The 18157-nt window shown below is 37.9% G+C and overlaps 1 protein-coding gene across 5 annotated transcripts; it reads left to right on the top strand.

The window, feature by feature from the left end:
- The first annotated feature begins 429 nt into the window (after positions 1 to 429).
- On the top strand, positions 430 to 18081 carry LOC117397281 (tetratricopeptide repeat protein 12-like). 5 transcript variants are annotated; one of them, XM_034912810.2, is made up of 22 exons: positions 430 to 574; positions 813 to 913; positions 1788 to 1966; positions 2192 to 2222; positions 2379 to 2456; positions 2568 to 2689; positions 2846 to 2905; positions 3367 to 3438; positions 6153 to 6213; positions 7844 to 8032; positions 9287 to 9356; positions 9974 to 10062; positions 10612 to 10780; positions 11833 to 11925; positions 13027 to 13090; positions 13427 to 13561; positions 13685 to 13789; positions 14763 to 14831; positions 15562 to 15663; positions 15905 to 16004; positions 17036 to 17261; positions 17590 to 18081. In XM_034912810.2, the coding sequence occupies exons 2-22, from the start codon at positions 859 to 861 to the stop codon at positions 17657 to 17659; spliced, it is 2139 nt and encodes a 712-aa protein (XP_034768701.2). In that variant the 5' UTR covers positions 430 to 574; positions 813 to 858; the 3' UTR covers positions 17660 to 18081. The 5 variants fall into 5 exon arrangements, with proteins under 5 accessions (XP_034768701.2, XP_034768700.2, XP_058866120.1 ...); XM_034912809.2 differs by lacking the exon at positions 430 to 574 and having other exon boundaries at positions 609 to 913; XM_059010137.1 differs by lacking the exons at positions 430 to 574; positions 813 to 913 and adding an exon at positions 1040 to 1115.
- The last annotated feature ends 76 nt before the right edge of the window (positions 18082 to 18157 follow it).

Genomic DNA, 18157 nt, shown 5'->3' with positions numbered 1-18157 from the left:
TTGCTGGGGATTAACTATCATCAGAACGCCCCTTAGCGTTTCCACTTTCTGGCACTGCTTTCATTATCCTGCTAACCGAGCGATTACAATCACCCCTCTGTCAAGTCTATAATATGTTCCATGCTGCGCAACAGAACTGAATTGCAGGATGCAACACCCAGTCGTGCAGGTGAAAATATTAAAACAAAGATTCCATGATATTTATTGTGTTTAAAATAATTATACAATGATGTCAGTTACATATACAAACCCCCTGCCTCTGCCACATATGCATGTTTGGAAATCATGTTAATAACTAGTTTCATCACCCTTTAATCATTGGTTTTACCAGATATATGCAAAACGAAAGTGTGACATATGATGAACAAATGTAAGGACAGATAGGGGCACTATAAGGGCACTACCAGATCCCCAGAATCCAACACTCAGAATAACACGCGACTAATCTGGTAACCATGGTAACCCGCTAAGCGTCCTGACTCTTAGGCATGACTTGTAGTTACAAGTCTACACTGGGCAAAAACTAAAAGGAAACACGTCTTTAGGTTAAAGCTATACAAGAGACGTCGTTCAGGTACGGCACAACTTTCTGAACATAAATATAATGGAAAACGTGCATTGAACGAAGACGTGCAACGCAGACAACATACCGGTGCCTCACTTCCGGGATTGTGTGTACCAGAGTTTACTCCCTTTCTGTGAATTTTTAAATCAGGGGCTAAGAGTTTATACACGTCGTACACCTGTCCACACAGTAACGCATGATATAGCCTACAGTTTAAATTAACTTGTTTTAATAATACTGTTTGCAGGGGATTACGTTTCAGATCGTTTTGCGTTGACCAAGAAGAAGTAAATATGACAACGGAGGCGGCCGATCTGGAGAAGTTTCTGAAACAGGTGGACCAGATAAGTAAGTAAAGTAACTAAACTCAAATCTGTCCACAAAGCACAGGCACAGGGTTTCATGAGCAGTTTTCTTAAAGGAAGACATTTGTATTAGTACAGGGTGTGTTATGATGTAGTTCAGCGGCTTGTCATGTTTCACCAGAGTATGGCGAACAGGAAAGGCACTAACGTGTTAATATTATTAATGCTGTTTGATGTTTGTCGAGGTACATTAATTTGCTACCCGCTGCGCATTACGTTCTGTTAGTCCTGTTGAATTTTGTATTAAAACGTCATTCTTCGGTGTCTGCTTGCTGCATTCTTGCATAGTTAAGCCGTGTGTTCACTCAGCTTTATTATAAAGCTTTTGTGTTTAAATCCTGTGTTTAAATTCGTAAAGGGGCTTTAACTAAAGCTGCAGGGGCGCAAGATGCCCGTTTGCCGTAGTTACTGATTATAGTTGGCAAGAACAGTCCTATGTATATTTTTTAGTTAACCATATTGAACGCACATTTAAGTCTGTAACGTTATACTGTAATGTAGTTATGAGCTGGGTTTTCGGTGGATTTATAATTGCTGTTATAGAGTGCAATGGTGTTTTTCATAAGGGTTTAAGCATTAAAGCTTACAGCTCAAAATGCATCCTGTTTCTGTGACTGAAACCTGGTTTTGGTTAAGACCAAATACAATACAATACAAATGTATTTTTGAAATGTATATGTTGCCCTTCGTTCCATGGCATTCCACAGCGCTGTACAAAGTAAAAAATACAAGAGAGCTCATATGTACAATACACCCCAGCTACAGCTAATTATATAAAAGCACATTGAAAACAAAAAGTATGGGTGTGCAGATTAATTAATAACAAACTTTTCTTGGTCTTTTGCTTTCTTTCCCAGGTGAGCTGGTTAAAGAGATGAACTCCAGCGATGCTGTTTCACAACAGAGAGCTGCAGAAAAGGCAGATCAGCTGATCTCAGCCTTTAAGGAGAACGGGGAAACAGAGGAGCTGTGTAAAACGAGACTGAACAGAACCGTAATAAACAATAAACCAGAACGGAATGAAGCAGCTCCCTGTGTAAGAACACTGTCTTCAAACTCAAACCCGTGTGACATAACAATAAGAAGAATTCACAGGGCGAGTTTAGTTACCATAAAGATACATGCATGTGTTTTAGTGTACCAGTATTACTGATAACACTGCCACAAATTCCTAATGGCTAAAGTCAGCTGCTTTAGGATTTCAAATGAACGCATTTCTGTGTAATATAGGAGCAGTTTTAATTTCCAAAATGTTTTTCAGGGTTTACGGAATGATGCTGACACTAGCCAAGGTACTGTGCCCTTGTATGCAAAAAAAAAAAAAAAAAAAATCATTTTGCATGCTATGAAATGTGTGCTAAATCGCATATTGGACATTTTGCCTATAATGTTTGTAAGATGAGTTAATGCTGAAGTTGTATCCAGTAATATATATATATTTCTTTTAGAGAACTTCATGAAGCTTTTAGAAAAGGACGCACAAGAAAGATCTGAAAGACGAAAAGAAAACACAATGTTGGCTAATGGTGTGTAATTATATGCATGCATTATTCTTTTGTCTTTTTACTGGTGTATTACCCTCTGTGCTGACGACTTTTGTTTAATTCATTATAAAAAATGACCACTCCTTTTTGCAGCATTAAAAGAAATGGGAAATGAGGCGTTTGCCAAAGGTGACTATGAGACCGCAGTGCAGCGTTACAGTGAAGGACTTGAGAAACTGCGAGACATGCAAGTCCTCTATACCAACCGGGCACAGGTTTGTACTGTACAGGAAAAATCAGCTTTGTTCATGGGTTAGAGAATTGGATGCAGTGTAGGGCACAACAAAACCGCAGCACTGGCTGTTATAAAGAATATGATCCGTGCTTTCATATTTCTGTCTTGTAGTGATTACATTCTTCTATTTTGCAAGGCTTATATCAAGTTGGAGAAATACAAAGAAGCTGTAAACGACTGTGAATGGGCGTTAAAAGTAAGTACTGTATGTCTTTTTTAATTAACTTATTATTAATTTTATAGAGAATCGCCCAAGGCTGGTCATTGATAACAATAAGGAACACATGACTGCTAGAGTGGAATAATACGCTAGCGCATATTTGATCCCATATACGTGTCCACTGATGGTTTCACATGATGTTGATGATAATAACACATTGTACGATCGCTTTGTAATTTCATTTAATCACTTTCTTTTTGTCTTCTCTCCTTTGAAATCAAACCTGAGAAACCGAGAATAATAACCCCTATCGCGAGACTGTATCCAACATAGTAGTCCTGCCCTGATACAGTAGAGAACAGGAGAGATGCAAGCATGTGTGCTTGTTAGCTGGAGTTTATTGTGATCCAAATTAATTCCATCGGGAGACTTTTAACTTGCTCTGCAGCTGCACAGTGTACTTGAATGACTGTTCATTATTTTTTTTTTCAAAACAGTGCAATGAGAAGTGCTTAAAGGCATATGTACACATGGGAAGAGCTAACCTCGCATTGAAGAATTATGAAGAGGTAGGTTTGTATGATGTATTCTCTTATAATAGTGATGTAGGCATGAGACAGACTGTATGTGTCAAATTGGCTTCTTCAACAGCTCTTCCAACCCTTCTCTTTGGTCCTCTGACAGTCTGTTTCCTACTTACAGTCCACCCATTGATTTCCCCTAAGTGCTAACTAAGACTAAATACTGTAGTCCTTGTCCTTTTTTGTGTGAAAAAGTTCCCAAGAAAAGGATATTTAAAAGTTTTAAACAGCTGTCTGAAACTATGAGACATACTTTTACTTACCGGTACTTAATCATTTTAACCAACCTCTGTTATTGTTCTGTCATCACTACAAACATTTCCCAGTACAAACCCTCTCAATAAAAAAAAGAATACTTTGCTGCTTAGAATGATGGTCTGAAAATCCAAACTGAATTACAAAATCTAAATGTGCCATATACGGTACTGTGCTTTGAACAATGACCTAAAATCACTCGGACGCAATTAGTTAATCAGGAATTGTGTTTGCCATATTAATCACTTCTCTCAGCACAGTTTGTTTAATTGAGTATTGCCCTTTATTCCTTCATAAAAAAATCGTGAATTAAATTGATTAAAGTATTTCTTTGTCCCAGTTGATTGGTTCTATTTAGCATTCTTCCCATGTGCTTGATGTCTGCCCTTCAGTTTCCTGTTTAACAAATTTAAATCCCCATTGCTTTTCACTTAGTGGTTAATGTAATTGTCCAGTGAAACGCGTTTTGTGGGTAGCTAGAAGTATCTTGTAATACAGAAATGATTTTAGTTACACAGCTCACATATTTGTGATCATCTTTCCCGTTTTTGTTCTGTCAGAGCTTCTCCTCTGGGCTAATCCAGCATGACATGCTGAGCTTAGTGTTTGACATCAAGTCATTTGCTTACAGGAGCATTTTTTAAGATTGGGTGTTTTGTAGAATTTTAAATGGACACATTTTTGAAGGTTGAACACTTGCTTTCAACACAAACTTTTTTCATTGCAAAGACATCCCAAAATATACCAACATATTCTTTTGGATCTGAGGCTATTCCACTGTCGACCGTGGATGGGAGTTCCCAGGGGGAGGCACACAATTGGCCGAGCGCCGCCCGGTGGGGGAGGGGGGAGGGCTTGGGTCAGCCAGGGTGTCCTCGGCTCACCACGCACCAGCGACCCCTGTGGTCTTGCCAGGCACCTGCGGGCTTGCCTGTAAGCTGCCCAGAGCTGCATTGTCCTCCGACGCTGTAGCTCTGGGTTGGCTGCATGGCAGGCCTGCAGAGTGAAAAAAAGCAGTCGGCTGACAGCACACGTTTTGGAGGACAGCGTGTGTTCATCTTCACTGCTCCCGAGTCAGCGCGGGGGTGGTAGCGGTGAGCTGATCCTAAAATACAATTGGGTATTTCAAATTGGGTGAAAAATGGGGTAAAATCAGTTGGCGACTACTAAATTAAAAAAAAAAATAAATAAAGCTGCCATGTTGTGTAAGGTTGTGACTTGATCCTCAATCATTCTAATAAAATAATATATCGTCTCTTGATTTTAAACTTATAACAATGTAAGGAACAGTTATTAATCTTCTTGTGAACTAAAAATGTGACATACTGATCCATAATTGAGAAAGCCTCTGACATTCAGACTGAACTGATGGTTTGCAGTGTGTCAGATACTATACAAGATGCAATGTGTAAGTGCTACAAGATAGACAACGTTCCTTATTTTAATGGAATTAAGTGCTACGAGAGTCTATTACGTTGATATAAAACAACATACAGATACAATATATAAAAAAAACACACACTTTTAATATGAAATAGCACTTAAGATTTAAAACAAGTGTTTCAGTGCTTCTCAGTGGCTTTGTGTAGGAATGCAAGCTCTCTCGCAATGGTCTGCTTGCAGTTCGAATGAACCCAATATAAAGGTAGGAGATGTAGCAGTTTAGAGATGAAGTTGAAATATTAGCAAACCCTGAATTAAACAATAAAAGAGAGACCAGTAATAATTGTAATAAAACTCGATGGATTTTTAAAGCAGTGGTAAGCATTTCTTTGACAGTGTGAATGAAGTGTTATTATTTATATCAGTTAAATACCACCATTATTGCTTGCTATGCTCTTTACAGTCTGTGCAGCTCAAGGGATGGATGCCTTGTATACTGTGTAACAAACTGATCACTGCCGAACAGCTCCCAGTTAAAGTAAAAAAAAAAAAAAATACCCACAAACGCTACACAATTATGTAAACTAACAGCAGTGTTTAATGATGTATAGTTGTTTCCTATCTGGGATCTGACGGAAATGGATTTCTGTGTCCCTCAGTGGAGATACAGCCATAAGCATGTACTTGTATAAAACTTAAATCAATGGGTGGGTCAGCCACAGTTCATTCCTTTGATGTATAATGCATTTTTCACCAATGAGAATAGAATAATTACATGGCTATTTTCCCTTATGCTTTCCAATACATTATTTTTTTATTGTTATAAATTGCCATAAGTTTCAACCAAATTAGGATTGACAGACATTTCTAGTTATGAAAAATGCTTATGTGTGCTGGGAGAATAACTTCATGAAAGCATTCAAATATAAGAATAAAACTACAATATTTAAACATCGGAAGATACAGCCACTATAAAACATGTGCTACTGTAAAGTCACATTTTGGATTTTTATTCCAGCACAATATGAATTACCTTGTTGTTGTGTGTTCTTTTTTTTTTTCAGGCTCACAGATGTTATCAAAAGATACTGGAAATTGATCCGAAGCAAGAAAGGTTGGTAAAAGGTGAGACCAAGCCCACCTTGCCTTGCTAAAGTTGTATTCTAGGTTTTTGCCTTCATCATTATGTCTTTGAAAATAATTATATAAAAAGTCAGCCCCCCCCCCCCCAAAAAAAAACTTATCAATCAATCAATCATTAAAATAAAACTGTTATAATCAAACACCATCCCATTGGCAAATCTTGCCTGTCTCTCTCTTATCTGAATTTCACAATTTAAACAAATCTTCGAAAAGCCTATTCTGCTTCCTTATCTTCACACCAGCATTGATAAGAATTCACAGAGGATTAGTTTTTAAATTTGTATGGTTCACAGGGAATAGCAGATCTAATTCTACTGAGGTTTGCTGGAGGTGCTTTTTAGTCGGAATAAACAATTTGTTCTACCATTTAATTGAATGCTGTCGCGGTTTACTGTCTGGTTATATGCTTGGGGACAGTTTGAAAGCTACCAAGTTCTTTATTATATTAAGCATTTTACAGAGAAGGAAAACGTAGAAATACTAAAAGAAACAAAAAAAAAACTGTCTAAAAGAAAAGAGAAAAACAAATTGGTTCAATAAATACTTAAATATATTGAAATTTAAAACCGAACATAACACTGCAGATTGGATTTTTATGTTCAGACGTCTTGCTTTTGAATGTGGCAGCTGTTTTAAAATTGGGTAACTTTCTCTTAATCTTTGTATAAGCCAGTATAACAAAACCAGTAAACTCAAACTGAAAATATTTCACTTGACTACATATGCCTTTTGTTAGCTGGAACATTCTCTTTTTTCATTTGTGATTAACAAAAGAGCTTTCGTTACATTCAAACAACGACATTTCAGACTAGCCAGGTATGTTTTTGTTTTGAATAGCAAGCACAGCAGGCATGCATGCCCTTGTACCATATTGTACATGTTAAAATAATTCCACTGTAGGTAAGGACCTTGAAAGCATACCCCACATGAAGAGCAATATGCACAAGTGTTGTACTGCACAGAAAATCAAAGGGCTCCTGCTGTTTACCTTACTGTCATAGTAAAGCCAGACCACAGGGGCTATTATTAGACCAGAACATGTGAAAACCACATATATTATACAGCTATTTCCTGGTGATTTGTTCGATATTTTCAGAGAGTTTGTGAACGGGTTTTGTGAAATGTATATGTGTTGTATCCATTCTGTTTCACTGTTCTTTTATAATTTTTTTTCAAATCCTAATTTTTCAAATCTGGAACTTCATAATATTGCCACTCCAGATTGTACTCGAAGTTCTGTTATAAATGATATAAAAATTCATAACCTTTTATACAGCACCTGTTAAAAGGTTCTGCATATTTAATTTCAGTGTATTGCGTGTGTGTGTGTGCGCGTGTGTGCGTGTGTGTGACTAATCCATTTACAGCTGATGGTATATTGATTTCTCCTCCATGCTTAATTATTTTAGTAGAGACTTTATGTTGTATTGGATACTAGACATGTTGTAGTAATATTTCAAGTGCAATGAATAGAAAATGTATGGATCTCAGTTACACAGCTGGATTCAGGGTCTGTTCTTAACATTAGTCATTCTGTCTTTGCATCTGAGTGAATGCTAGATGGATGCCAAAATTAAACTGGTTGTTTTAATAACAAATATTTTGCTTCAAGATTACACAAACCAGGTGTATTGTGAAGAGAAGAAAAATACCCAGGAGAAGAAAGCGCTGGAAGAATTTGAACAAGGGAAGGAAAATGCCACTTCGGTGCTTGAAGTTCTTCAGAAACTTGCGAAGCCTGATCAAGTAAACCTTTACTATGCTGGGGGCGTGCGACTTCTGACTGAAAGAATTAAAGATTGTAAGTGTTAGAAACTAACAAAAGTTTATAGCCCAAGCAGACAAACGTTTCGACTTGTGCCTTCATCAGCCAGACTTTCCCTTTTAACATGGCATTGACTCGTCATACAAGTTGCTTTTTTTAATCTTAGTTTCTTTTGAAGTTGAAAGCATTTCTGTGCTATTAGAGAAACACGCTTCATAAGAAGTTGTTGAATTAACACACTCGGCCTTTCTTCTTCTTTTCAGTCTGTTTGTTTTGAACAATGCCTGCCAGTGTGTCTCAGGGCAGAGCAAGGTTTCTAACATTTATTCAGCCTCGCTGGAGACTAGGTTGAGTGCCAGAGTGTATTACACGGCATGCTGCACAGTTCTGAAGGAGGCTTCACTCATCCTGTCAAGTCTGCTATTCGGACAGCTTTGTACTGTTATATAGTTGCTTCCGTATCCCGCCACGTGTTTTATTCAGGATTTGTACACTGTGTTCTGTTTTATATTGCATGTTCACAGAACAGGAAATTAAGCCACAGTAACAGAAATAGACCCAATTCAGCAATCTGCTCGTTTGTAAAACAACACGACTAATGTAATATTTAAAAAGCTGTCTTCTCAGCGTTCTGGATAGAGAGGCTTATGATAGTTAAAGACATAATCCATGTAACGTTTCATTGCTAGAAATGCTCAAATAAAATAAGAACCTAGGAAAATGGGCGAATAAGAAGAGGCCATTCGGCCCATCTAAGCTCGTCCGGTTCGTAGCAGCAGATTGTCCTCGATGTTTCTCCCTCAACGACGTAACGAGGTAGCCCCTTCCATACCCTCCCTTCTGTCTTAAGTTCATCTCTGCATAATCTCCAACTGTGTGCACTATGTGGGTTTAAGAACCTCAGATCCAAACAGCCCTGCATCCAAATACTGATGCTGCGGCAATAAGTAATCAAAATAGACATCTGCACTAAAACGGTACCAAACCGTAATGTATTTTCTTTGTGAAACCAAAATGAATGTCTCTATGTAGTTTACGGTCTAGTGTTAATAAAGTCTATTGCCTGTAACAATAGGCAGTAAACACTGTATATATAAAACAGGAAAGCAATGAAACTGTTGTGCCATAATTCATTTTACGTGCACTGACGTCTCTCCATGTTTTTCCATGACCTTGAATTTTGGTTTTCGGTTTCGAAAAATCAGCAAGAGCCTTCATGAATGATAGATCTGCCAAGCAAGCCACAGCCCCACGCTTCCCTGGTTTGACGTTATCTTTAATTTATTCCAGGCACCGAACAGACATTATTCAGAATAAACAATGGCTTCAGTATCATCAACAGCAATACCATTGTACAAAGGTAAGGGGATCACAGCTGCCCTACTACAGATGAGTTAGATCGTGAAGAACTGTGCAGAATGGACAATTAAAACGTTTCAGTACAAGACAGCAAGGTAGTTCTGAAAGTCACTTTGTGAGAATTCTAACATACAAAGTGAGCTCTTTGCAGAAACACTGGTGTAGTATGTCTTTGATAGTGGTTCTTGTAATGGCAGACGGCTTGCTTCATTTGCACACACACAGCTTTCATTGGCGTGTTATCCACAGGGAAGGTATAAAGTCATTTTTTTCATTCAAAAGCATATAGTACTCTAATTATTGTACAGCGTTGTGTTTTTGACAACAGCATGATAGTTTAGTATTTACGAATCAAAGTCAAGAGAAGAATAATTGTTCTGCTGATGAGTTTAAACCATGCTTGTATAGAGGTAGCCTGTACTTTTCACATTGTCTTTAAGAATTGGTAATTAATCCTAATACAAACAGAATGGTATTCAGGATAGTCTATTATAGTAAATGAACACATTTAGTGAAATGGGAATGGGATTAAACACTTCAAGCTATCTTTTGTCATCACCGGTTATAAGAGACTAGAATGGTATGAAATGAGATTAATATGAACACTGTTCTTCACAGGAGTCTCTCTGTAAAATCACAGGAACCTTTTAATGATGAACTGTGCATTTCTGTGCTGATACTCTGGCAGGCAGTTTGCAAAGGAAATGGTAAGCTAATTGATTTCAGACATCTGGAACAGCATTCAGTCTGCCCGGGCCCTGTTTCTGAAACTAGGCTACATTGGGGTTGGAATTGTGAACCAAAATAATGTACCTTCTCTGAGCTTCATGTCTGTTCCATATTGTAAATGTTGGAAACCTCTGAACTTTCATCCACCAATCAGGAAGCTGCATTGCATGGGCACGCCCACAGAGTAGTTGATTGCGGAACTTTCAACTTCTAGCTTTAAAATAAGCAAAAAAAAAAAAAAAAAGGAGAGCAAAACATTGAACACAACATGTACATAAACCTTCCATATTTGAGCTTATTTGAATGGTAAACTTCCAGGTTGTGGTGCCCTCTAATCCGTTTTCTTCTGCTTGCAGTATGTGCCCATGAAAGATGCAACACAGAAAGTTCTCTCTATTTAACCCCAGCCTGTCGGTGTCAATGAGAGCTTCTCCCAAGGACCATCCTCAGTGCCGTTCAGTATCCATCTATGTCATCTTGCTCTTTCCCAGTGGTGTATTGATATAAGGAATGCTGTTGTTTTCTAGAGGAAAACCAGCAGTTACTAATGCAGTGGGCCGGCACCACTGAATGCCTGATTGAACTGCTGGCTTCAGAGAAGTCTGACATCCAGAAAGAGTGTGTGGCTTTGGTGTTGATGTACTCACTGACTGAACATGGAAGGGCTTTGCTGCTTCAAAACCTGGATCAGACCAAGTACAGTTTATTATTCTATATCTGATACATAAGATGCACACAGTTTTTCTTTCTTGAAGCTTGTGTCGGCATTTGAAGCAGGCGTCAACTTTTTCCAGTGGCAGGCTTCAACAAAAACATTTTTTATTTATTCTTTTTTTCGTTTTCATAAGATGACTGGGTTGTATGTTCTAGACACACATGTCCATTAGCAGACCCCTCCACTGCAATAGAATCTATTGAAGCCGTTGAGTTTGTTTGTTTCTGATGGAAATGTAATGCTTGTGACAGGAGAGTGACAATGGTGTCATTCTAGCGTCTCTTGAGAGCACTGCAATCACCTCAATCTGGACTTGTCTTTCAGTCCTGCCAAGACTGTATTATTGTGATAGGGAGTAATGGTGAGACCACAGAAACGAATTGTCAGTGACAAGCGAATCATTCCACTGCGCCACCTTAAATCCCTCAAAAGCATTGTGTTGCATGAGTTCTAAAGAAATATTACCAGATTACAGTTAACCGCGAGTTCAGAGTGGCTTTTGAATTTATTTAAAAAAGTATATTCATACGTTAATGGGAAGATCAGAAAATGATATCTCTATCTGACATTGTAACTTTTAAAATGACATCCACACAATTATTAAACTAACATTGAATTAAGTAATAGAGCCGGTATGCAGCCGGTATGCATCACCTAGAATTTTAGGATTGAGATGTAATTAAAAATATGAACATCATTTTGATCTTTTATTCAACATCATGTAATCAAAGAAACTACAAAATGATATCGCAAAAGTCTACCGGAAGCCATAATAGTAGGACAGTATTTGTCAGTTTTTCGTTAAGTAGAACTACAAAACGTTATGCAATTCGATATGTTAACGTAACGTTATTCAGCAGATTTCCTTTGACTTTATGAAGTAAAATGAGCTAATTCTAAAGGGTGATTGATGCAAAACGTTTGGCCAGAGCGGTAGAGATATTTCCAGTTCGACTGTGTATTATATTTTCAATAAGGTCCGTGTGGAATACCGTTTCACAATGTACTCCTGAATTTTCATTTCTTTTTTCAGGCTACTAGAAAGGTTGATGGGATACATGCATCATCAAGATTTGATCGCAGCAAACGCTGTAGGAATCATGGCCAACTTAGCAGCTGACAAGAAGTAATATAGTTTTGGGGGGTTTTGAATGTTGCTATAATTGAATGTTATTGTGATAAATGATATTTGAATACACATTATGTTTAGCTGGTATAGTGTGTTTGATGTCTGTTTTCTAGTATTTGCATGGATTCACAAAGTTAAGCATGAAGATGCACTGCACCTCTATGGCAGAAGTTTAGATCAATCTAAAAACATGTTTTTCACAACAGCAATGGGGTGTAACTAAAGGCTAGTAGTTTTTGGCAGAGATATACAACATTGTACCTTTCCAACCTGTATGTAAGTTTACCACAGCATTTCTGCATGGTATTTCTGCAGTTTTATCATGCTTTTCAAACACTATACTGTGCATTTACCATAGTTTGCCATGTGGATTAATGTACTTTACCATACCGAGCTGTATATTCCCATGCTGTCACTATGCTTTATTACACTTTGCTATGCTTTTACTATGGGAAACTTTTATAAGGGAACCCTGTTAACGAGAGCATAGTAAAATAATCAGTAGCATTGCTCAGCCAATGTAAATGAGTCGCTCAGTGTTTTTCTTGCCTTATTAGGACTGCAATTAAAGCAATGAATTCCAATCAGCAGAATACTATTAATGAGTTGTATACTAAATGCATATTGCTCATCTGATACTGCTTGAGTAAGATACGTTAAGAAATGAAGTAGCTTGACATTTGAATCTCTTGGATGCTGAACCACATCTGCTGATGTATTGCTTGACTAAATGACTAATTAAACACAACGAGAAGCCCTGCAGAGTACATGCAAAGGTCAGAGTGTCCACGTCTATATTTTAACAATGTGAGTTAATAAACACTCTAATTACAAAGTAGAGGAGCAAAGTTCCTTTCAGAGTGGTTTAATTAGTTCTCACGTTTAACATGCGTCTGGAAGGTCTGTTAACAGTCCTTGGTAACTTGAAAGTCAGATCTGATTATTTTTGCAATAGCTTTGTTGTTGTATAAGTGCGTTCCCTAGACTATAAGTTGATCAAATCTGTCTAGACGCCTGTGCATCAAACTTGGTATTCAAAGTTGGTATTCAGTCAAAGCTCTGCTTTACCTTCTAAACCTTTTTTTTCTCTTTTTTTAGGTTTAGAGTTCAGTTTAGACCAAACTTTGCAACAGCTGTTATGCCTCATTTTATTACCCTGCTGGTAAGACCTTTTAAAAAGCTGCTGCCTGATTATTAAAAAGGCCAAGTCTGGCAGCTCAAGGGTGTCGATTCACTGTTTCATTATTGTTGCTATTAGCTCCAGTTGCAGGGCCAAGTTAGCTCCCATTTCTTCAATCTTGGCTAATTGTATAGTCGCATATGTTTATATTGGCTGATCCCTTTATTTTAACTGTGTTTTTTTCTACAGGGAACCCCTATAGAGATACATAACACACTTGTTAAACATGTATACATCTCTAACTGTTTGGTGAGTTAAAGGGAACATGTCACAATTAAGACGCGGTTGCTTTTACCTTTCTTATTCATACCCCTCTAGAGGAACCTCTCATCCGCTAATCGCGCCGTGCTTCCTCAGTGCATTTCAACAGTGAGCAATATGGCAGGAGACGAGGGCATCCGGAAACAGCTGGCAGACTCCGAGGAATGCTGGGAAGCCTGCCTAGTTGCCATGGTAACAAACTATAACCCAAGAAATGTCATTTTTCATGTTACTGAAAGGAGGTGGGGTAAAGAGTGTTTAAGTCACACCTTGGGTACCAATGTAAATAAACTTTCCCATTTTCTTTTTTGTCAGGATGGCTATCTGTCTTCCAGTAAAGACTCTCAACACAGAGACATTGCAATTGCGCTGCTTGGCTTGATGTTGAATCTCTCCCTGGAACGCAACACTGTTATTCAGGTTAGAAATACTGCTTACTGTGATTCCAGTTGTACACAGTGTATCGGAATCTGGGGGTACACGGAGGTAGCTGTCTGTGTGTAAATTATCTAGGTTAATCAGTTGTGAAGGAACTTGGTTAGGACATTCTTTTGCATGTAGGTACATAGTATCAGCATACAGGGTATGCAGAGACATCTGTCTGTCTGCCTGCATGTCAGACATTTTATGTTAACTCAGTGAACATGTTAAAACTTCAATGTAAAGCCATACAGACAAATTAAGTTATGAAACAGTTTGTTTATAGGCACCTTTTATTTATTTATTTATTTATTTATTTTTTTGCGGTTCCCTCCGACGATGGTTCCAGTTGGATTTGTAGCTGGATTGCGGTGTTTACGCTTCAACCTGTGTAGATTTGAGTTTTTCTTATTCTTACTGTGATTGGCTGCAAAGACAAAGGGGCTAGCCAGAGATTGGATAATGTTTGTTGGGTTGTTTTTTTTTGTGTACAGTTTCCTAGTAACTCAGGACATTGTGTTGTGGGAGATGTAGTTTGTTAGTGGAAGTTTTAGGGGAGGTGGGAGAGGAGGCAGACACCATGCAGCAAAATTGCTATGAGTATTTTTACGAGTTCAATTTAAATTGAGTGCGTATTTGTGATTATTTTTTTTTACTGAGTACAAACGGCAGGTCCGCAGCTTAACTGGACTGCTGGCTTTTCTAATCTAATTGTGTTAAAGAATGTATTCTTAAATAGTAAGCACCTCTGTCAAGGTCTCATTTCTGTCCTTTAGAAACCCATTGCAAAGCAGAGCCCTGTATCATTGTGTAAATGCTGAGATCACTCCCTTTTAAAGAACTTACCTTGGGCATGTTTTTTTAAACGGAATGCTATGTCCTACTTCTGCTCTAACTTTTTTCCTGACAGTCACTAAATCTTGTGTGCCGACTCAGTTAGTTTTAATAGTATGTCCCGTGTTTTTCATTTCAGGGGCAAGCTGTTAATATCACCGCTCGGTGTGTAACCCTGCTGTGCTGCATGGATGGAGATATCATTACTGTAAGCAGAACTCCTTTCCTATCATGCTTGTTATCTTTGGTTTATAATTAAACCCATCTATCTGAATTTAAACATACATGCACAAGGCTGTTACATATGCTGTGGACAGGGTGGATAATGTATATGTTGGAGGGAGGGGGTGTGTTTCCACAGGCATGAGGATGGTATAGTTGACACATTGCATTATAGAGGGCACTGCCACTGAATATGTCAAAGTCATTGGTGTACAGTTCTCTATCCATACATTTAATGTATGGGCCTCTTATCTCTGTCATAAAGGTGCATGCAGAGGGGTGTGTGGTGTTTTAATTGAGTGTGATTATAACAGTTCATATTAGTTGTTGTCTTTTTTTTTTATTCTTGTTATGTGATGTGTGAACTGCTTATCTGTGCTTTGCAGTAAAAGGGAACGATCCAAGTGCAACTTCTGTAGATGCTCTCTGGACTCTCATATTACTTCTTGTTGGGCCTCCTAAAGTCAGTACCCTGAGTTGCATACAAAAAAATCTGCAGAATGTGCACAATTCACACATGACATCCTGGACAAAGTTCTGTAGAACTGGAATCCTAGGATCACCAACGCCAGAGCTCAATTTGAAAACACAATGTTCTGTAGAACTGGAATCCTAGGATCACCAATGCCAGAGCTCAATTTGAACACCATGTTCTGTGGGGCATTGCTTGTGAGCTTATGTCCAATGTCAACATGTGCTGTATGTTGTTGTTCCAGAAAACCACCCGTCTACTGAGCCACATTCTCCCACAGTCCAATGAGGCAGTGGATGAGGCAGTTAAGGCCGGAACAGTGAAAAAAATGTTCAAATTCCTTAAGGTAATGCGAACAAGAGCCGAAACATATGCTTGGAGCCTTTTCCCTCACAATTAATTACATTAAATTATATTATATAGTATATGGTTTAAAATAAAATAAAAGTGAGTTGGTATGCCTAGATAAACTAAAGCCACAATCCACTAACAATGCATTTGAGTTTAGTGTCTCGGTGTAAATGATTCCATGTCATTGCCTGTTTTTATTGGCACACATGTGCTAACTACTCTACTGTGAATTTCAGGCAGGAGGCCAGGTGACCGTGCGCTATGCTGTCATGACCCTTGCAGTCTGTACCAAACAGAGCAGGCAGGCTTCAGAAGAGTTGGTGAAATTGGATAAAAGTAAGTAGTTAAAGTGGTCCTTGCTGATTCTTTGGGGGAGGCGGTTATTTGTCTTTATCTGTATTTAAAACATGCAATGCAACTTTTTTGTTATCCAATCCTTTGCACATGTACATGTTTTACAACGGCAAATAAAGATGTAGAGGTGAAATTAGCTGCATTTCATAGTCCCCTTAATCTTCATTCTACAGTCACTGTTAACAAAGACATTTAAACAAATTATATTACTTAACATAATATATTACATTAAACAATATTATTATTATTATTATTATTATTATTATTATTATTATTATTATTATTATTATTATAAAAGTTTTAAATTACTCCTATTAAACATATTCGACTATGGAGTCAGCCCAGTTTCACAGGTGTAATTAGTTTTCAATGCAGTTGCTTTCTGTACCATATGAAAAGACACACAATAATGGGCCTTGCTCTTAAAGATGTATTATCCTGGGTTATCACTCCCTCCCTTCCTGTTGTAAAGGTGGGGGGGTGCATTGTTATAACAAAGGAAGAACCGTGTAGAAGCACAATTATTGCCCTTTATGTCCAAACTCACTAAATAATTAAAACAACAAAATAGGTAAAACAGACATTCATCCCCCTCCCACCCCACCAAAGTTAGAGGTACGAGCGTCACAGAAAAGTAGATCACCACGACCTTTATCCACTGTGTGCACATGTGAAAATATCAGTTTGACATAGACAGACTGAATAAGCGGTTCTCTAGAGATACATGAACAGATCTGATACTCTGAATAACTTGTGCCAGTGTGGGATAAATAGTGATCCTGCTCTACAGTATATGCTACTTTCCTTGGGAGCCCATTGCAAAAGTAAGCCTTGTGGTAATAACATAAAGAAACTGGTACAATTCCCAGTTGATGATCCAGGCTTGCTGTTGAGTTCATTATGAATGGGTCAGATCTCATGGTGTTCACTGTGTAAATACATCTACTATGAGGAAACGCATAGAGCATTAACATAGAAGTGTGTTTGGTTATTTTTGTTTTATTTAACAACAGAGTTCTGCACATTGGTAAAGCTGCAGTCTGTGGAGGATGAGCTGATTGTGGGCAATGCAGTTCTCTGCCTGAGTCAATGCATGGACGTACCTGGTGCAGCCACAGCCCTTCTGAACTCTGACATTGTGAAGATCTTATTAAAACATGCTGGAGGAGACGCAAGGAAAACCACAGTACAGCAAAACGCAGCGATCGCTCTAGGGAAGCTGTGCACTGCAGAACCTCGGTATGCATTTCACTGTCGAACCTTCAGTGTGGTGATGCTGTGCTTTTTAAAACGTGGTGTCCACACAACGATTATTAATCGCAGTCTCAAAACTCACAGCTTACTGTGTTAACCTGCGTTAAAAGTTGTCAATTTTGATAATGCGAGATTCACAAGGGAGAGGTTGTAGAAGATTGACAGTTATATGTATGCCAGTATCGTGTTGTGTGTTTATGTAGATATTTGACGTAGTTGGCAGTTTTATTTACAAGCATATAAGCAAAGTTTTGTTGTGCTGTCATGGAATGTTTCTTGATTCTAACTTGATTTGCCCTTCTTGCTTTTACAGACACCTGAGTCAACTTCGGCAACTTCATGGTTTAGAAATTCTTAATTCCTGCATGAAACACATCAAATAGTGTTTTATAAAACTGTATGTACAATGTGTGTATCTACTTTATAATGTGCTTACGTTTTATTTTTTTAAAACTGCATCTAAAAAATGACAGTATTGTATTTATTGTGCAAATGTAGTTGAAATATTCTTTAAACAACATGTAATTTTTCCTATACTGTAAGTCATTTCCAATAGTTTGCCTTTCTCAGTTTTGTATGATTATTCTGCAACTTGCTATAATTTTCTCCCGGGACACCACATTTTTTTTTTTTTTAATTGTTTTATTGCAATAAACGGTTGACTGAATAACCCAAAGGACTGTTTCTGTTTATGTATCATTATTCTTTCCTGAATTAGTATTCCTTAGAGCTTCACGAGTTGGTATTTTGCATTTATTGCGTTTTCACATTGTGCGGAAAATAAAAGTGATGACGTGATATATTCTTTTACTTGGTAACTTTCTGTACCTTCGTTATTTGTTTTACTCTGTATCCTGAAAACAATGGAGAACATTTGTGTT

The sequence above is a fragment of the Acipenser ruthenus genome, chromosome 40 (assembly GCF_902713425.1).
Source record: "Acipenser ruthenus chromosome 40, fAciRut3.2 maternal haplotype, whole genome shotgun sequence".
In the NCBI taxonomy this organism is placed as follows: Eukaryota; Metazoa; Chordata; class Actinopteri; order Acipenseriformes; family Acipenseridae; genus Acipenser; species Acipenser ruthenus.
Note: the sequence above shows the minus strand (reverse complement) of the source record. Positions and strands in the feature narration are given on the sequence as shown.

Excerpts from the sequence above, each read along its gene's own strand:
- LOC117397281 (XM_059010137.1), top strand. The coding sequence starts at position 1,040 with ATGTTTCACCAGAGTATGGCGAACAGGAAAGGCACTAACGTGTTAATA. Across the intron at positions 6,214-7,843 it reads GCAAGAAAGGTTGGTAAAAG|ATTACACAAACCAGGTGTAT; the intron begins GTGAGACCAAGC and ends TTTTGCTTCAAG. Across the intron at positions 14,832-15,561 it reads TGGATGGAGATATCATTACT|AAAACCACCCGTCTACTGAG; the intron begins GTAAGCAGAACT and ends TTGTTGTTCCAG.